Consider the following 24,313-nt stretch of genomic DNA (forward strand, 5'->3'; position numbering starts at 1 on the left):
TAAGGCCCCCTGTGATCTGCCTCTCTTCTTTCCTCCCTCCTTCCCCACTCTCTTTTTTCCCCCTCCAATCCTCTCCTCTTCCTCTGCCCTTCTCTCCTTCCTCTCACATGTCATTCCCTTTGCTCCACTCTGATTGACAAGCAGCTCCTCACAAACTCCCAGCATCCTCCTGCCCCAGGGCCTTTGCACATGTTCTCATCTTTCTCCATCCTGCTTTCCCTTCCTTCAAGTCAGCGTACACATGTTACCTGATGAGAAAGATCTGACTCAGCTGCTATTTTTGAAAACAGCAAAATCAAAACCATGATAATAAAGCAGAGTTCTGGACCTTCCTTGCCCTGCAATATATTTGTCCATAACCACCATGCTGCTGCTGCTACTGTTGCTAAGTCACTTCAGACGTATCCGATTCTGTGCGACCCCATAGACAGCAGCCCACCAGGCTCCCCCATCCCTGGGATTCTCCAGGCAAGAACACTGCAGTGGGTTGCCATTTCCTTCTCCAATGCATGAAAGTGAAAAGTGAAAGTGAAGTCGCTCAGTCGTGTCCGACTCTTAGCGACCCCATGGGCTGCAGCCTACCAGGCTCCTGCGTCCATGGGATTCTCCAGGCAAGAGTACTGGAGTGGGTTGCCATTGCCTTCTCCAACCACCATGAATATATTTATTTGTTGTTTGTTTCCTGTTGGACGTGACTGAGCGACTGAACTGAACTGAACTGAACTCCTGTCTCTACCCTTAAATCTTGGACAAGGCAGGCACTCCTCTATCTCCAGGGCCCAGGGTACATGGATCCCAATCCCTGTTTGTTGAGTGGATTGAATGAGTGCTTGCTTATATAATGTTTCTGCTGAAAAACATATGACTAGCCATGTAGATTATCTTAATCCACGCTCTGTCAAAAGACTCTTTGGATGTGACCCACGAAGTCCTATTCAGTTAATGGTTGTCTCTGCAGTAGTGAGCAGCAGTCATGTCTCCTTCCTTGTGGAATTTCAAATTTTGATTTACATTTTTTCATCATAGCAGCAACTTTATTATCAATAGCAAAGTTTAACAAATAACTGGACTTGATGCCTTAGAAACACAAGAGCAGGGATAATACTATGTTAGCCTACGGGGCTTGTAACTGAATTGAAGGATTATTTAACCTCAGGGCATGAGATAGTTTAGAACAGCAGGTCCCCAGGCCTGATGTGTATTTCTCTTAAAACCATTTTCATGACAAAAATCTTCAGAATCCTGTAATGAGATATCTGAAAATGACACCATACTCACAGTACGATACCTGCCTTCTTTGCTATTAAAAGACAGACAAGCTTCCCCCACGGTAAATTCACTTCACGTCACACAGCTGGTCTCTGCTGTCACTTTCCAGCCGCACGTTTATGTTGCTTCCATTTAAATTGACTGGAAGGGTGTTCTGAGAGCCTTTCCCCGGCCTTTCTGAAGGGACAGTTTTGGTCCCTCATTTTCCTCCCACTAAGATCCGGTGACATCCTGATGGCATCTCTGCTTTATCAGTCTGACTTAGGCAATGCAAGGTGATGTGAATTCCAGGACAGCTTGATCATAAAGCCTCACAAATGAGTAGCCACTATTTATTGTTTCCCCATCTTCCCTGTACCCTAGATTATAGGTTTTCAAACATGTTTCTCAGCAACAACATAACCTTTTGCTCAAAGGGATTCCCACAGGGAAGAATAAATATTTTTAATAGTTAAAACTATTAAGAGTTTACTCATATCAGATCCTTTTACCAGTGTGAACAACTCAACTGCTTTCCTATAAACCATCAATGTCAAACATAAAATAAATAAAGACCCACTCAACAAAATGCAACAAAACCAAAAAGTGCCAGGGATTAACCCAAAGAAAATGTTTAAGAACTTTAGTGCAAAAACAGTAGTCATTTCTGAAGAATATGGAAGACAATCTAAATAAATGTTGGTATATTATAAAGATATCAGTTCTCCTCAAATGGAATTCTAAATGCAACTCAATTCTAATTGAAATCCCAAAAACATGTTTACAGAACTTCAGAACTTGACTTTGAAATTTATATAGCATTAGCAGGAAGAGCAAAGGCACTTTTCACAAAGAACAAAAAGGGAAAATACACCCAGCAGAGATTAAGATGTATCATGGAGCAACTGCTTTTAGGTGCTCTGGTTGAAGGATTTGGCAGGAAGAGGAGGAGGCTGGACCAGAAGCAACCAGGATCTCCCCAGAGGTAGCCCTCAGGGAGCAGGAAGAAGCTGTGAGCACCTGCCCTGTGGGGTCTGCGAGCTCTGGCTGAAGCATAAGGGATGGGAGCGGGGCTTCCTGTAGCTCTAGAATCAGCCCTGTGATGGAGCAAGGCCCTCATTCCCGAGGTGGTGAAAGCACACACGTTCACGGAGTCGACATCACATCCTGACAAGTGCAGATTAATAAACCCAACAGGGAAGCCCGGCTGGTGCGCGGACAGCAGGAGCTGTCAGGGCAGGCGCACTGTGCTTGCCAGGTCTTCAGGAACGCCGTCCTAGGTGTGAACCTGAGGGCAGGGCCATCAGGAAAGGGTCCTTCAGAGAAAGTGACCTTCAAGAGCAGTTCTCAAAGGCAGTGAGGAACCTGGGCAGGCAGACAGGGTGGTGAGGAATCGAGGGCAGTGGAAGTGGCTGGAGAAACCCACGCTATGCAAGGTTGGCCTAACCGTGCCAGGGCTTCTTTGAGAACAGCGGGCGTGTGACTATTTGCCTGCTTGAAAGCTCCAGCGGGCTCTCCTGTCCAAGGGCACTTGCCGTGTGTGTTTGTGTGTCTGTGTATCAGTGTGGCTCTGTTTGGATGTCTGTGTATATGTGTGTATATGTATCTGTGTCTACATGTCTGTGCGTGTGTGTGTGTGTGTCTGTGTGTGAGTGTCTATATCTGAGTGTGTCTGTGTATGCATCTACCATAACTGTGTGTGTGTCATTTCAGTGCCAGAAACTAAAGGCCTAAGATGATGTTGAAGAGAAAAAACAAGAGATTGGAACTTTCGAAGTGCTTATTACTTGGTGCCACACAGCTACAGTCACCAATCAGTGGCTATGGGAAGTATTGTGCTTTACCTCTGAGGAAACTGAGGTTCAGAGAGGTGACATTACTTGCTCATTACCTGCTCACCTAGCTCCTAAATCTGTCTTCAGAGCTTGAACACTTTGCACTCACACAGGACTCTCATCTGTAGCCCTGTGTCCATCTCCCGTACATACAGCCAGACATCTGTCTATTTCATAAAATCACGTCAGTGCTTCAACACTGATGTTTAGTGTTAACTTGAAGCTGACACAAAGATTAAACTTTTACTTGCTTGCTGCGTTTTCTTTTTTCTCACCCAACAGCAGAACTTATTTCCCCAGCTTCTGTTTTTAAAAATGGCTTCCATATGCACTTTCAAAAACTGTCATTTGATCCTAGAAGAAAGTCATTTTCATGCCTATTTGATTCAAAATGTGGAGACGTTATCCCTGAAAGGCAGTATTATAACCCCAAATTGTGGATCAGTTTAAATTAGCGAGAAAGATGCTTGCGTGCTGCCTCAGCTGGTAAGTGGACAGGCAACAGGAGTGAAAATCTTCACTGGGAAAGAATAAAATGCAATCTGCTGGCTTTGTTTTTAATAAGATGATGGTCATTTAAATGCCTGGATAGAGGAGAGCAGGCTATTAATGCCTCTCATAGCGCAAATGCAGGGACAAGTTAAATAGCTCCTCTCTTTGGGGAATAGTAGAGCATTACTCTCAGATTTGAACATCAAAGATGGTCGAAATTGAATCTCTCTTTGTGTTGTACACATTACAAATACATTTCATTTGGGGCATGAAGAGAAAGTGAATGGTCTCCCTGAAATGAATGCTTTTGAGGGTAGAAATAGGCGCGCTCTCTCTCTCTCTCTCTCTCTCTCTGTCTGTCTCAGGTTTGCCTTGAAGTCAAGTCCACAAAGGTCTGTGACCAAATTATTGACTTGATGCCATTTGAAAGTAAACACTGCACACAGAAAGAAAAAAGCAATGAGGCATCCATTCAGTCATAGTTTCATCTTTGTTCTCTTGAGCTTATCACATGCTCTAGAGATGCAGTTAGAACTCCTTCAAAGGGGGGACGCAGAGTTTCCCAAGATAGAAAGCAGCCACAGCGATGATGCCCCCAAAGAATGGGGCAATCAGCGACGGTGGAAAAGCACTTTAATTTTGTCGGTGATGGCCCATTCCAAAAGCGTGTTGATGTAGAAACATCATTCAAAGGAGTTTTCTCTCAAATGAAACACTAAAGACGTCTCTGCTTTGTTCCCTCGATAGCTGGGCCTCGCATCGTGGAGTGCCGGTTGGACGATTTGCATTCGATTCAGAGACACTTCCCCCTGACGGTAGTCAGGTTTCTTGCTAGTGGGTCTCTTGGTCTGGGATTTGCACCATGCTGTGCACTCACCTCTGGGTGCTGTCATATTGTAAAAACAAATCCTCGAGCTGCTGTCAGGGTCCATTTCTCTCCTAATCTCATGATAGCAGAGCCACCAAATCTGGCCTCTTCACCTCAGCCATTAAAAAGAATCTCGTGACCCATGTCAAACTGTCCTTTATAGGTTGTCTTGGGGCTCAGTGAGACTATATGATACACACGTGTGCAGGAGCACACACACACACACTCACATAACGAGTGATCAGCATTGTGGTTTATATAAACTTGAGGGTCTACAAATTTGTTTCCTGTTTGTGTGTATGGATTCATGGATTCATTCATTCATAAAACACATTCCTATTGCAGGCTGATGTGAGTGGTCACCCCATGTGAGAACATTTCCCTTTACAAGCCCCCACTTTAGATAAGTCTCTAGGGGAACAGAAGCCAGTGCTTGCCCCAGTCTAGTTAACTTCCTGAAAACCAGCATAAATGTCGTTGTTGTATCTGAGTTTTAGCAATCCAGTTGCAACAGCCTCTGTAGCTACTTGTGTGCTGGTAATTTCTCTTTGACTTCCCAGACTGGCAGCACTTAATCCCATATGGCCAATAGCAAAGGTAGCTTTGCTTCAACTCTAAGGACTTCAGGCCAGAACCACCATCATTGGCAGGAATTAAAAATCATGGTGAGTCCATCTAATTCCAGAAAACTCTTCATGATGAAAAGTCTCCTCTGGCATTTCTGAAAAATCTTTACCCAGTTGTTTATTTTCCTTTCCATGCATCCTGTTCCCATTCATGGTACACTAGGTCACACAGAGTTTCCTATCTAGTTGTGTGGTTCCGTCACTAAGCTGTGACCCTTTTGTGACCCCCCCCCCCCCCCTTGACTGTGGCCCATCAGGCTCCTCTGTCCATGGGATTTTCCAGGCAAGAATACTGGAGTGGGTTGCCATTTCCTCCTCTAAGGGATCTTCCCGACCCAGGAATCAAACCTGCATCTCCTGCGTTGGTAGGCAGATTCTTTACCACTGAGCCATCTAGAAAAGGTTACAAATTATTTTCTTGACCTCAGCACTGTTCCGCATCTTCTTTGTGTTAGGGAGAATTAGAATGTGAGGAGCTGATCCTTGGAGCTTAAAGGTAGCATCTTGCAATATGCCCATTTAGACAGGCTGTCTCCCCTGCTGAGTGTGTTCATGGAGGCATCTTCCCACTAGGCTCTTGGGAGAGGGAATACAGTATAGTTGTTCAGCAGACACACTATGGAGTCCGCCACCTTGGTTTGAACCCCAGTTCTGCCACTTACTAGTTGTCTCACCTTGGGTGAGTTATTTAACATCTCTGTAACTCAGCTTCCTATAAATAGGAAAGATAAGAGCATCTATCTCTTAAGGCTATTGAGTATATCCAACGGAGTGCTGTTTACAGAGCACACAGAACAGTGCCTGGTACATCTGTAGTTGCCAAACTGCTTTCAGTCCTTTTTGCTCTTGCAGCTGTCATTTGTCAAGCAGTCTTCAAAGGTTCAGTAGCAAGTCATTGAATTATCTTATCTCCTTTTTCACTTGAAAAGAAGTCTCTTCATCATGTTCCAGTTTTTAGATCCTCCCACACCTGTCTATAAGATGGAAACTGGTCTTACTGGCAATCTGGCTTTTAGTTGAGCAGAAGTTATCCTGAAGTTGAATAACTATACATTCTGTATTTCCAAGTTTTTCTGTCGTTTGTACAATGAGGAGTAAATCAGTGTGACATGATACTTGACTTGTTTCCTTTCAATAACTCCCAGCTTCCTTTGGGGTCTACAGCTTTTTGGCAGACTGAAAAAAAAATTCCTGTTTTCAACATATTGATTAAAAAAATCTGGAAAAGCAATTACTGTACTAATTTTTTAATCCTGGTGAAACGTCCTTAGGCCACTGTTTATGTAGTTAGGGTTCATAACCTTCTGCAAGTCCCTGCCTTCTCCTATATCATCAGATCTCTGGTTCACAGCAGGCATTTGCCATTTAATGTAAGGTGCATAATGGACTGCTTGTGAAATGTGTCTTAGTCTTCTATGTTGTCTTTGCATCCTGGATTTTAAATTCACTCGTATCTTCCCACTTTTTATGGCATTTAAGTAGGAATAATGGTAAATGGATTTCTACATCAATGAAATTTAAAGGACTGAATAAACATTCTTTATACTTTGATCCTGTAATTTTTTCATAATTTGGGGTGATTGTTTCTATTGTGGTAGGGAGCCAAGTATTCAATAAAGTGACATCCTGAACAGAACTGAAGTGTAGACTACAAAATTATAAGAATTGTTTGAATTACTTCCCCTTCAGTGGCATTAATTTCCTTTGTCTTCCAGTCTTTTTCCCTCCATTTTATTCTGTTTCCAAATCTTCTTGCCTTCTCATTCTTCTCTCATCTCTTGCCCTTTTGTCCCTCTTGAATAGCTGAAGTTTGTTTGTCCATTTTATTGCTTTTCCTCCCCTCCTCTAGGACACTTTTCTGATATTTTTTGATGCTCAGTGCATCAGAGGGTAGAAACTCAGCTGTGCTGACCCGACGGCTGGATATAATTTAGCACTGATTCTCTCTGCCTGGCAGACTCTTCAGAATCCAGCCAGGCTGCAGGATGAGATCCAGGAGAACGTCCAAATTGTTCTCTAGCCAGCATGCAGCATCCATTCCACACACCGGTCAGGTTGTTTGTTCTCTCTTCCATCTCCATGTCCAAGCTATTGCTGCCATCTTGTCTTCTATATGCTGAGCACTCTCCTGATGGCACTTTTGTATGTTGTGAATCCCCCTGAAACTGGTCTTATTGTCAGTCTGGCTTTTAGTTGAGCAAAGGTTATCCTGAAGCAATGAAGAGGATTCCAACAGTTGAGGCTACATGCATTTTCCCTTCACAGACTTCCTTCCTGCAGAGATATTGAAGACAAAATAGTTGAAACTGTGGAGTTAAAACACTAAAATGGACGGAGTCACAGGCGTCCATACCAAAGGCAACCAGGCTAAGGAGGATTAACAGAGCACTATTAAATAGAGATTTAATTCAATTCAACAGCATCTGAACACCTACAGAGTGCCAGGAACTCTGCTGGGTGCTCAATTAACAAAATGAGTATGTTGATTCCTTGCCCTAAAGGACAGAAAGCAAGTAGGTTAAGGTGCCTTTGATGAGCTCGCACAGGGTATACTTGAAACAGACACACTGGAGGGAATGACTTACACCAGGGATAGGGGGGCATTCGGGAATACCGCCTGCAGGAGGGAACCTCCAAGTGACTCACTAGATTAGAAGATCTCATAAAATTCCAACACAAAAAGACAGGATGTGTGGGATTTAGAGAGATATGTTCAGTTTGTGTTTTGAAAGCCTTACGCTGATAACAATGTGAAAGATAGGTGAAAGGTGCCAGGACTAGACAGTAAATGTTAAGAAAGAGAAAGAGTAAGTGGTAAGAAACGAGAGTTCAAATAGGACTCCTGTACTAACCTCAACAAGGCTTCCAGCTAAGGCAGGGACAGTAGGAATAGAGCAGAAAAGACAGAACTGAGGCTGTTCAGGGTGGAATTGATAGGGCTTCATGACAGTATTCTTGTGCTTCCCTTGTGGCTCAGCGGGTAGAGAATCCACCTGCAATGTGGGAGACCTGGGTTCGATCCCTGGGTTGGGAAGATCCCCTGGAGAAGGGAAAGGCTACCCACTCCAGTGTTCTGGCCTGGAGAATTCCACAGACTGTATAGTCCATGGGGTCACAAAGAGTCAGACACGACTGAGCAACTTTCACTTTCATGATTGGTTGGGTTGTGGGTGTGGCTATAGAAGCATCAGCATCACTTCAAGCCCCAGCCTTTGGATCTTAGTCATATGTAATATAACCAAGCTCACATTTCTGTGAAAGAGAACAGTGGGCTTATCTGTATGTGTCAACTCAAAAAAATCCTTTTAAAAAAAGGATGGGGAAGAGAATGGAACCTCTTGCCACTTTCAAGACTGAGCAATAAATGTGTGTGTACCCCCCACCGCAAATTTGATAAGACTTAAGAAGAAAGTACCTTTTGCCTGATTTTGTAAACATAATCATTTCATTTACAGAGATGCAAAAATGCAAAGATGTAGATGTCATCAGTGAACATGTTAGCTTCTTAACCCCATACCTATACAAAAAACTTACTGAGAACATGTTTTAGAAACTTGCTATTAGAAGGACTCAAACAGATTTTTTTAAATAAGAAATAAATTCCAAATGTTGCATCAGTTCAGTTCAGTTCAGTTCAGTCACTCAGTCATGTCCGACCCTGCGACCCCATGAATCGCAGCACGCCAGGCCTCCCTGTCCATCACCAACTCCCGGAGTTCACTCAGACTCACATCCATCGAGTCAGTGATGCCATCCAGCCATCTCATACTCGGTCGTCCCCTTCTCCTGCCCCCAATCCCTCCCAGCATCAGAGTCTTTGCCAATGAGTCAACTCTTCGCATGAGGTGGCCAAAGTACTGGAGTTTCAGCTTTAGCATCATTCCTTCCAAAGGACACCCAGGGCTGATCTCCTTTAGAATAGACTAGTTGGATCTCCTTGCAGTCCAAGGGACTCTCAAGAGTCTTCTCCAACACCACAGTTCAAAAGCATCAATTCTTCGGGGCTCAGCTTTCGTCACAGTCCAACTCTCACATCCATACATGACCACTGGAAAAACCATAGCCTTGACTAGACGGACCTTTGTTGGCAAAGTAACCTCTCTGCTTTTCAATATGCTATCTAGGTTGGTCATAAAGATAGTATCTAATATTGTATATTCTTTGCTTTCAAACCATATTCCTTTCACTGTCTTTGACAATGTCATTTTCTCCCTGGAAACGCCAGCTGAAAAGTAAGAGAAGTGAAAAAATATTGACTATTCAGCCAGAATTCTGGACTGATGCCCATGGAGGCAATAATAATGAAAAATGGAATGACTAACCCTGATTACTTACTATATGCCAGGCACTGTGCTAAGCATTTTATATAGATTAATTCGTTCAATTTTCAACATCATCCTATGAATCTGTTATACTAAAAACAACTATATTTATAACCTCTTCTATTATAACCATTTTACTGATAAAGATACTGAAAGTTACAGTAGTAAATAATTTGCCCCAGGGCATAAGGGAAATAATAGCTAGACCCAGGTTCAAATCAAGGTTTGTTGGACCCCAGAATTCACTTTCTTAACCACTGAATAATACTACTTTGACAAACAGCTGGAATCCCTTTTGAGCTTTCTTTTTGAAAATCAAAACTTATATTATCTCTTTCCCTGCATTATACATTCTTTAAATAGTGCCAACAGTCTTCATGTATCTGATTACAAAAGAATATGACATTTATAGACTTCCTTTGGCATGACATAACTAGTTATTATTTTTGTCATTCTTCTCCTTTGACCTTCTTCTTCTCCAGTATAAACTTGTGCAGAGAATGTAAAAACAAGGCTCTAATCCTGAGTGCCCACTTATTGTGACTATAATAAGTGAGCCTAAATCCACATCACTACTGGGCTTTGACCCAGTCATAGAATGATAGCTCCTACATACGGAGAATTTCCAATGTTCCCAACATCACATAAAACCCCTTAGAGCAATGCAGTAAGGGAGTACTAGAATTAGCCCCATTTTGCAGATGAGGAAACTAAGGCTTTCAAAGGTCACGCAGCTAATAAGCAGTAAACTGTGGATTAGAACCCACACCTCTTGACTCCAGAAATTATGCTGAGTGCCATAAGATCTCCTTGTTCATCTCCATGGTGATAAGGGCTCCTGATACCAGCTTCACTCTGCTTTTGTGACGATCAGAAGGATGCTATGATGGGAGTTCCCTGGTTTAGTTGAAGGAAAACTAATAAATGCTTTAAAGTGCCTAATAATTAATACCTATCACATACATAATGAATACTATTTGCCAGTTATGTGTTAGGTGTCTGTAATATTTACCACAACCCTACCAGGCAGCTATTATTGTTCCCATCGTATATGAGTGTGAAAGCCGTGTGTCAAAGAGGTTTGCTAACTTGCCCAAGCTCTCATGGCTGGTGAGTGGCAGCAGTAGTTGTCAAGTCAAAGTCTGTGGGGTCCACAGTACAAATGAAGGGACTGTCATGCTGTATCATTGCATGCTTTGGGAAAAAGGAAGAATATTATGACAAAGTATCAGTTTTTAAAGTTACCTTAGGATTGTTGAGATTTTTAATTACACAATTGAAAGGACACATAAATGTCCAGGAAATCTTTTTTTTTTTTTTAACCACACTGTTTGGGGTTAATTCTCTTGCCTGGGTGGCTCATTGCTTTTCTTTAAAAATCCTTTCCAGAAACCTGCTTATTCTCTCCTGTTCTCTTCCCCTCCCCAACCTACCTCAGCAGGGAAGGAGCAGAACAGCTCTTCCTGGTCCCATTTTTCTTGTTTGATCATCCAGAGCATGTAAATTACAGTGAAATATGGCCTGAGTCAGCTCCTCACAGGACAGAAATCAGTAACCATTGATATTGCTAAGCAACACCGCAGAGGAGCAAGACTGCAAATTAGGTGACAAATTTATAAGAAGTTGGAGTGTCTGGGGACTCTCTTGGGTGTTTCATTATGAACCATCTGGATGATCCGCAGTAATGACCACACATTACTGTTCACTGTTCAAGGATGATAATTCCCAAATAATTATATGGCACCTCCCTCTGTGATCCTCACCCACCTTTCAGAATCTTTTACTGTGTTTTTCGCAATCCAGATATTTCCCTGAAAAATAATTGGGAACAGTTACACCTAATGGACAATGTTCATTCCTCTCCAAAATAAGATTTTTTTTAATTACTTTTTTGACTCATGTGGTGGCATAGCTATATGGCAAGAATGTGAAAAAAAAAAAAGAGTGTGTTAGTCATGGCATACTAGCATTTCTGTTGGCCTGACATGGACTTAGCCTTGGTGTCCCAGAGAAACCTGAGGTGATGAGACTCATAGTCTGCTCCTAAGTCAGAGATAAGCACACTGTGGTACCCACACCAAGGGAGATAGGTAAGCCTCAAGGGAGATGAGGAAGGGAACCAAAGCCTTTGACTTTTCCAGAAGGGTAGCCGAGCAAGGACCCCTCCCAGTTCCAAAAGCCTAGCTGGTCTCACTTGTTCATTCATTCACTCATTCACTAATATTTATAAGAAAATTGGACTCACCATCCTGATTTTAAACCAAGCCCAGAGTGGTTTGCTTTTTTTAAATTTGGAATTGGTTACCAACATTTAAGGTGCTTCCCTGGTGTCTCAGATGGTTAAAAAAAAAAAACTGCCTGCAATGTGGGAGACCTACGTTCGATACCAGGGTCAGGAAGATCCCCTGGAGAAGGGAATAAGAACCCGTTCCAGTATTCTTGCCTGAAGAATTCCATGGACAGAGGAGCCTGGCAGGCTACAGTCCATGGGATCACAAAGAGTCGAACACAACTGAACTACTAACACACACACACACACACACACACACACACACACACACACACACACTCCAACATTTAAAAGTCAGGAATTTTCACATAAAAGTCCAGATATCTGGCTTCCCTTGAATAATCAGATCTCTCAACACTGTCCCAGCCTTTCCTCGTGGAATGGGAGCTAAGAGGCTGTCACCCCTTTAGGCATTCACTGGCCACTTTTCCATAGTCCCTACCACTCCCTATTGTGGGCCTCGGTCCACTGTCCTCACCGACACACCTGGCCCCTGTGGTTCATGGGCGCTTCAGAATGCTACTGTGCCCCAGGCACTGGGCCAGCTGCTGGGGATCTTTCTGATCCCTAATTTGGAACTAGTATCAGTAGTCCTAAGGGACTGGGGCCTCGGAATGATATCAGCAGATTGACATCAACAAGGAAACACATGTAGAAAGTAAGGGAGTCCAGAACAAGAACAAAGCAAAACAAGTGTGTCTGGGTTTGCTGGAAGCTTGAAAAGGAAGAGTGAGTTTTTCATGAAGGGGCTGGATTCAGAGGGTGTGAAAATCAGGTGATAAATGTCGAAGAGGCAGCGATGTATCTAAGGACATAAATCCTACTTGACACTCAGTAGCTGAGGGAAGGTTACTCACAAGTTCAGCCTTTTATTTTTATTTGCAAACTTACTGCCTTTCTTCCAAAAGCCTAAGTGAGAGATTTTAATCCCATAGAAGAAAAAGAAGCACTCGTTAGCATAGATTTGCAAGAGCTGAATATGAGAAGAGCTCCATAGGACAAAATCACCTCTGTTTACACCTTGTGTATGACATAGATATGTTACCACATGTTGGATATAGCTGTCCCCATGTAACTGTGTACTCAGTTAGGAGGCTCTTAGGGAAGTTTAACACACAAACATTATTCCCCCACAGATTGCTAAGCAGAACTTCTGCAGTGAGTCAGTGCTCTGAAAGCTTTTTTTGAGTGAGAATTTGAATTTGAAGGTTAAAATATTCCTTTTATTCTGACTTGAGTCTGAAGTGAGAATATGGCTGTTTCCTCATTTAACCTCCATCTCTTAAGGGTTTTTTTTTTAACTTAAGAAAATTACTTGCTTTGACATGAACAACTGTTATAAAGGAGTAAACCAAAGAAAGCCTTTTAATGGAAAGCAGTTAATTTTGGTGGACCATACAGCCCCTTTTTAGGTAAAATGAAACAAAAAGCTTTAAATTGGGCTGACTTAGAAATATCTTTTAGCTCAGGATACATATTGATTTTGACGAAAAATTTTCACACAGGGAGAGAAGAGAAACAAAGCCAACCCAAATCAAGCACTGTAAGAAACTTTAAAAAATTGTATGGATCTACAAATATAAATGTTATGTTTGTAGGGAGTGGATAGGAAATGACAAATACATAACTCCCATACTATTGATTCACAAAACTTCAATAATAAAAATAAATTCACAAATTAAAAAGAAAAAAACACCTTAGACTAAAATGTTAATACTACCAAACATGGTTCTGGAAGTTAGCCAGGGCAGCCTTTCATTAGACTGAAAGTTTTCCTTTTGACGTTCTTCCTTGTGTTTAAGGGAAGGCATCTGGGGAAGGAGGGCAGTGGGTTCTTGACTAGGATGTTTCAGGTATTGACACTGACATTGGTGCCCACCCACAGAGATAATGAGAGTCTGATAAGATTTAACAACCTCATGCTGGGCTGAAATAGAGGTTCCTGTTGGAACTTTGGCAGACAAGGAAGAGAGATGTCCTTCGGCAGATGCATGGATAAGAAAGCTGTGGTACATATACACAAGGGAATATTACTCAGCCATTAAAAAGAATACATTTGAATCAGTTCTGAGGTGGATGAAACTGGAGCCTATTATACAAAGTGAAATAAGTAAGAAAGAAGAACACCAATACAGTATACTAATGCATGTATACTAACAGTATAGAATTTAGAAAGATAGTAACAATGACCCTATATGCAAGACAGCAAAAGAGACACGCAGATGTACAGAAGAGTCTTTTGGACTCTGTGGGAGAGGGCGAGGGTGGGATGATTTGAGAGAATATCATTGTTCAGTTGAGTCACTCAGTCATGTCCAACTCTTTGCAACCCCACGAACTGCAGCATGCCAGGCCTCCCTGTCCATCACCAACTCCTGGAGTCCACCCAGACTCATGTCCATTGAGTCGGTGATGCCACCCAACCATCTCATCCTCTGTCATCCCCTTCTCCTCCTGCCCTCAATCTTACCCAACATCAGGGTCTTTTCAAATGAGTCAGCTCTTTGCATCAGGTGGCCAAAGTATTGGAATTTCAGCTTAAACATCAGTCCTTCCAATGAACACCCAGGATTGATCTCCTTTAGGATGGACTGGTTAAATCTCCTTGCAGTCCAAGGGACTCTTACGAGTCTTCTCCAACACCACAGTTCAAAAGCATCAATTCTTCTGCACTCAGCTTTCTTCACAGTCCAACTCTCACATCCATACATGACTACTGGAAAAACCATAGCCTTGACTAGATGGACCTTTGTTGACAACATGTATATTATCATATGTGAAACAGATCGCCAGTCCAGCTTCAATGCATGAGACAGGGTGCTTAGGGCTGGTGCACTGGAATGACCCTGAGGGATGGGATGGGGAGGGAGGTGAGAGGGGGGTTCAGGATGGGAAACACATGTACACCCATGGCTGATTCATGTCAATGTATGGCAAAAACCACTACAATATTGTAAAGTAATTAGCCTCCAATTTAAATAAATTTTTTTAATCAAGTAATGGATTAAGTATCAAGTGTCTGAAACATTTTCCTTTAAGCACCAAATTTAACATTCACTTTAACAGGCATTTTTTCTAAAATTGATTGCAGTATTCTATGCCTTTATGGAAAGAATTTCTTAATCGAAATTACTTTTAATGCTTAAGGATATGATGATGAATGTTATTGCATTCTCTTAAATATAAAATCTTTAAAATGACTGAAGTACATAAAATTATCTACTTTTATACTTAAAGGCCCTAAACTTACATAATTGGCAATTTTTGTACTAGTTTTTCAGAATCTCTGGCATCTTGTTCACTGAAATGATACCAAAGTAACTTTCTTTTGTAATTGAGAATTAGTATCTAGCAGTCATTAATACTACATAAGACTTGCTTCAGAAAAGTTGGGTTTGAATATATGTATATCACGGAACTTGGTTAAATTAATAACTTAATGATACCTCAGTTGTGACAATAAGATCTAACCTAGAGTATCATACTGTGAAGTTTAATTAAAATAGAGCATGCAGAGCTGCTTGAGTACTAATAAACAGTCAATAAATGCAAAAAAAAAAAAGGGAGAGAGGTACCAATTATTAAGGATACCTGTGCCACATGACACAAAGTGCTCTATAGATATGTTCCTTTCTGATCCTCCAAAAACCCTCCTGAGAATAGGTATTTATTGCTCTTGTCCCTATTTTACTAAAGAAGAGACTAAAGGTTCAGAGAAGATCACCAGCTCATAAGTCATAGAACCAAGCTCTGAATTAGCTATCTTAACTGTCTCACTCAGAAGCCCTCTATTTTTTTAGTTTATTTTACTGAAGTATAGTTGATTTACAATGTTGTGTTAATTTTTACTGTACAGCAAAATAATTCAGTTACACATATATAAATTATTTTTCAATATTGAATATAGTCCCCTGTGCTATACACATGGGACCTTGTTTATCCATTCTATGTATAATAGCTTGCATCTGCTAATCCCAAACTACCCTTCCCCTACCCCCTCTTAACCTTGATAGCAATATTATGGGATCAGCAGTCCAGAAGCCTTAAGTATCAGGGCCTGCTGTCCTGACTTCAGCAAGTCCAGGGAATTTCAGCAAACCAAAGCACTGTTATTTGGGAGCTGTGCATTTATATGCTTTGATTAAGAAATATGAGGAGTACATGTGATACACAAAAAGCACTGTTCTAGTTGGGAGGGATCCAAAGAGGAATACAGCCTCAGTCTCCAAGATATGGACATCCTAACTGGAGAGACAGACTTTGCAAATATTACAGGGGAGGGTGCATAGGCCCTAAGCTGGAACATTGGTGATCAGATGAATGAAGGGTCTGCTTTTCACACCCTGTTCCCCTGGTTATGGTCCATGTTTTGACATTCTTCGCAGATCTGAGAGTAGAAGGGTAGGACTGATGAAGAAATTTCTTTTAAATTCTAGCCCAAATGGCAGAATATCTTTTATTGTTGGACACCAAATAGCTATTTTAAACTTGTGTAAATACTGTTGAATTAGTTTCAACAACCCTGTGTAAAATAGTAAGTTTTCTTAAGTGTTCTGCCCCATGTGCCATGGGCTCTCCTTCACTCTTCTTGGTGATGCTTGCAGTAATGAGGCTGCTCATGATTGATTGCTTAGTGGGTATTATTATCTCACCTACTCTTCACCACAGCTTTGTGAGATAGATATTAATACAAGCATGCCCTTTTATAGCTGAGGACACCAAGACTCAGAAAGGCAAAGCAATTTGCTCAAAGTCACACAGCTAAAAAGTGGCAGATCTTGGGTTCAAACCTATACCCTGGCTTCAAAGCCTGTGTTCTTAACTTCTTTTAGCTACTGAAAATAATCCTTTCCTGGATGTGATATAATCTGATATTTGCATACTTCCTTAATAGGTATTAGACAACTTTACCAAGGAACTAATCTCTATGTTAAGAAAATCTAAAATCTAAATTTTAGATCTGCAAACTCAGTGTCAAAAATAAAGCAGCTCTTTGACTTAAGAAAACACACAAGTTATTTTTTCCATCAACCAACATTTAATGAATGTTGCTTTCACTGATTTCTCTACCTCTGCTTTTTATTCTAACAAAATGAATTCAGCATAGATTTTTCTGTTGACTTTCTGTTTTATATGTCAGAATTTTAAGACCTGAAAGGTTCTGCTCCTGTCTGGGGAAATTTGTTGAAAAAAGGGTTGAGAATGCCAGAGGTTCCAAAAGTGGAGCTGAGGTCAATGTTGGAAGGAGAAATCTGTGTCCATGCCCTTTTTAAGAAAGGAAGAAATTAGGGGCCAAAAAGCACTAGTTCTTAGTCGCAGATCTGTTGAGACTGAAAATCTTTTCCTTGACTTATCAACCAAGATGTACGGACAAGAATTCAGAGGTACCTTAAAGCCAGGTAATGACCTTGCTGGAAGGCCTGAGGGGAAGTGGGCAGAGGAATGACGGTAGATTCAGGCTCTCCTAGAGCTCCAGGAGCTTGGACACCCATGGATCCAGCTGCCCAAATGGCATGAGTGGGTCATGCCATGTTAGGCAGCTGATCAGCTCATAGGCTCATCTCCAACACCAGCCACTGGATTCTAGACTTTTTCTTAGAGAAATGTTATAGAGAAAAGACACCCGGTGGTAAACAGGATGATCTTCACTACTGATCCATCCCTTTTCCTCTTGCTCAGTTGACATAATGGAAGTTATTCAATAGTATTAAACAGCACCCTCTTGAACCCCCTCCCTCCTCCCTCCTATCCCAAGAAATTCAGCTTGGATTGGGACCAGTTTGAATCCTAATCCAATGATGCTGAAGTTGCCAGGGCTACTCTCCATGCGGAGTGTGCTGACGGGAGCCCATTGCCACTTGCAGGTGAGTTTTCATTCCTGCCTCTCAGGCCGCTTTCCATGAGGTGTCCACGGGCGGTGGGATGCTAGCTAGGTGCAGATGCGCTCCGACTTAAGGATGCGCATCACGTCTGTCCTCGTCACATGTCGCACCCTCTCCCTGCACCTTCTCAGCCCCTGGTTCAAGGAAGGGAGGCGCTGGCTATTGGAGATACTGTCCCACCAGCCCCAGGAGACCACCCTGACCATTTGGAAGCACTGAGGTGCCGAGTTCATCGTCTCAGTATCCCATTGAGGTCAACGATAAAAACTATTCCAACAGGCTGGTTTCCTTCACATTCTCATGTACCTTTTTTAAAGTAAGCACCAAACATGGTTCTCTTCACTTGCAAATACTGTTTCCTTGCCCACCTTCTTCACTGTGCTTCAGGTCACTCCATCACCTGTTGTTATTCAGCCTTTCACTGCTCTTATTCCTTCTCTTCCACCAGCTTTAGCCTCCTTTTAGGTATATCCTGTCCAGTTCTTGTCCCCCTGCCCCAGTCCTCATCTAAGGAAGTACCTAAGAACAATCTAGGAATCGCCACAGCAGCAAGAATGTGTGAGTTTTGTCAGCCACCCCTGGATCCAATTTTGACCATGTTGGTATTAATTTAATAAATTAATCAAAGAATATGATTGTATGTGTTTATACCTGGCTCCATGAGAGGGGGGTAAAGACTTAATCACATCTCTCTCTAGCAGATGTTTGAAAGTTTGGGACTGATACATGAAGACCGGTGTGTGTGTGTACAGAGAGGCAGCATCTCAAAAGACAGACATGCAGTAGTGTATCTCCACTGTGTAGAAACATGGTTTCAGCCCAGCTTTGCAAACATGAACTCCACATTCTGTTTCCTTGGCAGATGAAGAGAATGCCAGCTGCTTATTCGTCTGCTTTACCTCAGGGAAGGAGTGGAGGTTACCAAAAAATTAGTTGGCTGGTATAATTCATCAGCTTACTGCAGGATTATACATACACATCACACCACTCACACACAAGGCATAGATTATGTGTAAAGCCACCATGAACATGTGTTTAATATTTATGAAGGAATTTAGATCACCTTAAAATCCCAGACTTTGGCAGTCTCACTTACATAATAGGCTACTGTTCTTAAAATGACAGAAAAAAGTTTTTTTACTGAAGGCAATCCCTAGAAGTCAATTTTTTAAAAAGTCTTCTTGTTTTGATGCAAAATTCAATTTCTTATTGAAGCACTTGCATCCTTTGTCATGGGTCTAACAAAATCCAGAATAGGCAGGTTTTTGCAGAAACGTAAAAATGAGGCGATTTTTCTCCCCAAGGCATACTTTTGTATTAGTGTGTTAAAATAGCTTTAGGTAAAATTTTAGGCACATGGAAAAAGAATGTGTATAACATATACTATAAAGAGAAGAATATTTATTATTGTGTTTTAAACTAGAGCCTTATCTTGTACACAAAACCCATCGGTTATTAGTTCATTCATATGTGAGTTTTTAGCAGCCTACCAAGTTAATGAGCCATTGAAGCATTCCACAGAATCACAGGAGTATCTCTCAAGTCTCATTAATATCTCTAAGTTTATTGGGAGAGTGTTGTGATGACCAGGAAAATATTAACCTGCTCACAATGTTGCTTCAAACAATCTGGAATTTTCAGATGAACAGGAATGAAAGTTTCTATTTTAGAACTGAAGTAAGAAAACAGAAATGGTGTGTCCCCACCTCTTCTGTCCCTCTCCCCAAGACGCCACTTCTACCAGCTGACTCAGACGAGCTTGCTTCCCAGCAGTTTCCATCACAGCCGAGTCCTTTCCTGAGCTGCATCCAGGAGGTTGCCTCCTGGCCCCTGCAGGCTATGCAGCAGCAGGTGATGCCCTGAGCATGGAGCTGTGGCTGCTCTGGGCCACCTGCCCTTCCCTGGGAGCACGCCTCCCACTTCCTCCCAAAGCCTTTTGCACCTTTCCCAGCCCTTCCAAGCATGTTGCACCCGTGGTATTCAGTGCTTTTTGCCTGTAATATGAGATTATAAATGAAAGGGAAGTTTAGAACATGGTTTTTCATTCAGGGTTTTTCCCAGGTAGCCTTCCTTCCTTATTAACCTCTAGGAAGTATTTCTGTTGGCGAAAAGCTGTGAAATGAACTCCTGGGACTGCTGTTTCCTGGCAAGGAATACTGGCATCTACACACCCCAGTGGGTCTCTCCAAACCTCGAAAGGGTCTCAGGTCCAGCCCTTCCCCTTGGCATATCATCTCTAAAAATGACAGGGCAAGGCTGGACCTGCCATGAAGATATCTTCGCCAAGTGTTCTGTTTCATCAGATGTTAAAATAACTGTGTCCTGTTCTGTAATGCAGGGCACGTCCTACCCCTAGTGGAATAATATATTTTAAGTGATTTCTGAAAATGGGCCGTGAAAGCCGTCTGCCACATGGCCCATGTTTGCACATCTCTATATAGTTACGATTGCGGAATTTGACAGTGTAACTCTGAATCTGATTAATTAAGAATGTGTAAAAAACAAAGTTCTTGCATTACAGCTCGTTCCTTATCTTTGTGTCTTTTACTGTGATGTTGTAGAACTTGGATCATATGGAAAACTAAAATATTATGACACAATGACTGAAGAAGGTAAGAATGATTTTAGAATTGTATGCATTGGCTTTTTTTTTTTTTAATTTATGGTGTCTGTGGCCTGCCCATTTTTTTAGTCTTTATTTTCCCCCTTTGCATGACTTCAGTGACATTGTGTGATTTATCATTCTTTCTGCATTTTCGTCTAGTCTCTGCCATTGTGTTGATTTGGAATTGGAGACATGCAATACCATGAGTGATCATGTTATTCCATTCAAACGATCCAAACCATCTCAGTCGTGTAACGCACTCAGTGAAATGGTGTCAGCAATGTAAACACAAGCCCACACCCACTGGGTCACCGTTAGCTCCTCCACATGCTTACAACATAGAAAAATACATTGGACCAACACTTCCTTTTAATATGCCCCTAATTTGGGGGTGGGGGGAGATATGTATCTTCTGGTGATATTCTGATTTATGCAAAGGAATGAGCAATCTAGAGGAATCCCTAGATTCAAAATGGAAACCTGTTTCTGATGCAGAGGACTGTAAGCTCCTGTCCTTTTCTCCCACAGCCCATGCTAAGTCATCTGAGAGAGGCCAGGGTCATTCTTCCAGCCAGTGGGGCTGTATATATTGGAGTTCACACCATGTGAGATTGGACATATCATTTTGAGCATTTCCCCTGAGTAAATGAAGTCTGGCAGAGATTTATTTTTCACTGTATCTACAATTCCAGACACTATCCCAGAGCACAGTCTTCCCTCAGTCAGAATGACTTTTCTGAAATAAGTGCACCATGGAACAGCAACTTGAAAATTTTGCATTCTGGTAAAAGGAGTTGTTCTCTTGTCCTAATCCCACACATACCTCCACTTTTTTACTAATAAATGATATTTGTAAGTTATGAAAACATTTGGAGTTTTCACATGCTTTTTTCACTGATACTGACAAGAAAGCCAAAGGTACCCTAGGAAGGGAAATCGGTTCATTTTGTCCTTCAAACATGAGAGAAACTCCCCAAAGTGTTGCATATCTTGTTTTCAGCTTCTAGTATTTCTGAGTTGTGTCAGTTTGCCAAAGAACTCCTAATTGCTTTGCACACAGGAGGCTGAGTATCAGACAGCCCTCGGTAAGAGGAAGGCCCTTCCCAGCCCCTCCCCAGTCCGGCTTCTGCAAAGCTCTGCGGTCCTTCTTTACTTTTATCTCTGTGCTGTCAGTTAACCATGGTGGTGTTTTCTAAAGCAGCGGGCCACAGTTAGAATCTCAGACTGGGCTCTATTGTAACCCAAGGCCCTCCCAACAATGTGGGGGAAGTGCAGATCCTTGGGCAACGAAAGCCCTAAAGGCAGAAGGCATCCTATCCTACCACCATGGGGACAGAAAGAGCAGTCCCTGCCTTGAAGGAAGGCTCCTGTCCCAGCTGTTATGTTCACTCCATGTCTTCACACCACTTTGATTTTTCTTGGTGATTGGTTTGGGAAGCCAAAACTTTGGGGCTCACTGACTTTCTAATTTAATTGCTTTTCCAGCCATCTCACAGCCCTCAGTCTAAACTTCATGGCTTGACCGGCCAGTGGGTTTGCTACCTTCTACCTGAATAGTTACGACCCCTCACGCTCTCTCATCCCTCCATCCTGTCCTCTGCCTTCCGCCCTTAGCTTCTTGTTACCAGAGCTGCTTCTGGCTTCTTGTTGCTTCTGTTGACCTGTTTCTCCCTTATCCTTCCTTTCCTTCCTCTTTCCACATCTATGGGAGCAAATTGCCATTGGAGCGCTCCCTTTCTCTTCTTCCCACCAGAAAATTCAACATCACATGAAGATGCAAAAGCACTGCTTCTGATCTGATGATACCAATTGATATCGAACAGCTGGGCTTTCTAGGCAGGCAAACAGAGTCAAAATAATGTCTAGCATGAGAAGCATGACCAGCCCTTAGCAAAACTGTAAAATTGTATTTGGGGACCTTCATGGGTCACCTTTAAGATTCCTTATCCTTCCCTGGACTGCCCACCCCTTCATGCATATCCCTTTGTGTCCCATTCTTAGCTGAAAATTCATCCCAGTTACAGTGATAGCTAATAGTAGCCAAGGGAGCATTTTTTAAGTACATTCTATGAAATATTACTATCAGATCATGTCATTAGGGATTTTGCAGCCATCTGGGGAAAAAAAGAAAGCAAGCTTGATTTTGTTATTAAGTAAGCGGGAGAGCTTCTGAATTAAGCTAAATAGATTTCTTTACCATGTGGCTTGTCAGAGCCTTCCATGTGCACCTATGCACTGCCGCATATAATAATAAATCGTATAGAGGGATGGAGGCTTCCCTGGTGGCTCACTGGTAAAGGATCCGCCTGCAGCGCAGGAGTCATGGGTTCAATCCCCAAGTCAGGAAGATGCCCTGGAGGAGGAAATGGCAACCCATTTCAGTATTCTTTCCTGGAGAACTCCATGGACATAGGAGCCTGGCAGGCTACAGTCCGTAAGGTCAGAAAGAGTCGGACACGACTGAAGCAAATTAGCATGCACGCAGAGGGATAGAGTTTGCCATATTGCCCAGACTTTTTTGGTCAGAGAAACCGTTCTTCATATAGCCTCTTGTGGGACTCTTTCAGAAATGCTGGTTAAGGCATTATCCTTTATCTAGAATAGTAACCTTTGAAAGACTCACAAGTTTTCCAAACACATAACAATCCCTCTCAGGCACTCACTGAAAGGATGACTGGAGCAGCGGGTGGGATGGGGTGGGTCTCCATCCATTCACCTCAGATTGCACCCTTTAGGCAGCTGCCTCCACGACAGGCCAGGCCTGGCTTAAACCTAATTCTGGGATTCCATCTAAAAGACTCAAGGCCAGTTCAGTAACCTCAGACCTGGCAACAGCCATGCATGACTTTCAAATTCCTCCTCTCACTGAAAATAATAATAATAACTGTGATTTATAGCATCTCCATGTTACACAACTTAAGGAAGTGTGATAAAGATGAAGATGTTATGGGCAATAGGGGACTAGTATAGCCTTCAAGAAATATCCCTCTCCATTTGAGCATTTCTTTTCACAATTTTAGAAATGTGACTAGCCCTTGACCAGGCTATTATACTTGCCCATGTGACCAGTCATTATTTGTAACTGTTTCTGGAGATTTCTCTCGATGTTTTGTGAAGTCAGCTACTTGCAATGAGGCCTGCTTTTTTTCCCTAAAGTGGATTAAGTGGAAAGATGAATTACATATGCCACCCCCATCCTAAGAAAAATTGTGTGATTACTAAGTATAGAGAATGGTCTTGCACGTATTCAGTCCGTTATTTTAAGCACCTGCTTTTTGCAAGTTATTCTGCTAGGTGCTTCGTTGAAGTACAAGAGTAAAAAGTGGACAGTTTGCCCGCATGGAACTTACAAATAGGGAAGAAATAAAACACTGAGTTTTAATAATCACTGAGCCACCAGGAAGAGAGTGGTAAGTCCCATAGGTATTCAGAAAAAAGATAATAGGCTACAGGAAGAGGAAAGATTGCTTTCAGAGGTGGGGGATGGGGAAGGAGAGGATTTTGTGAAGGTGGTCTTTGACCTGGGCCCTAAAAGATCAGTAAATATGGGTTACATTGGTGTAGGAGGAATGGTTCCCACCCGGCCTACCAGGCTGAGGGATGAAAGAAGGGGCCACACCAAGCCTTACTGAGTGCCCCCCACCTGCCAGGCACAATGCGCTGAGTGTAATTTAATACATATTAAATTTATATATATAAATGTAATCCTTGTAATGATCACAGGTAGATTTTACTGATGATGAGAAAACCAAAGCCCAAGCAAGTATTCTATTAGATGTGGAAACTTTAAGATTCAGAGAAGCAAAGTGATTGGCTCTGGGACTCAGAGGTAGTAAGTTGCCACGTGGAAGCTGAACTCAGGACCACTGACCGCCTTCTCAGCTCCACTGCGGTTGCTCGGCGAGGTGGTGTAAGGAGCTGGGCAGTGCAGATAGGCTGCAGTGTAGGGGTAGGAAGAAAGGCTTGATGGAGACCAGATCATGGGAAAAGTTGAACCACAGGCTAAGGAATGACAGTGAGCTATTGGCTGAAACACGGCCTCCGTACTTCAATACTGTACCTTTAAATTTTTATTTTAATAGAACGGTCTGGGGCTTCCCTGGTGGTCCAGTGGCTAATGCTCCATGCTCCATGCTCCTGTGCAG

General features: G+C 42.3%; 1 protein-coding gene across 1 annotated transcript in view; it reads left to right on the plus strand.

Moving 5' to 3' along the window:
- The window catches only part of SLC24A2 (solute carrier family 24 member 2), a 273,874-nt gene that overhangs the window by 190,198 nt on the left and 59,363 nt on the right, over positions 1-24,313 (plus strand). Inside the window, exon 4 of the mRNA XM_052644607.1 lies at positions 20,125-20,175. Coding sequence (XP_052500567.1) covers positions 20,125-20,175 — 51 coding nt within the window. The remainder of the gene's footprint in view (positions 1-20,124; positions 20,176-24,313) is intronic.

Source organism: Budorcas taxicolor, chromosome 8 (genome assembly GCF_023091745.1).
Source record: "Budorcas taxicolor isolate Tak-1 chromosome 8, Takin1.1, whole genome shotgun sequence".
Classification (NCBI taxonomy): domain Eukaryota; kingdom Metazoa; phylum Chordata; class Mammalia; order Artiodactyla; family Bovidae; genus Budorcas; species Budorcas taxicolor.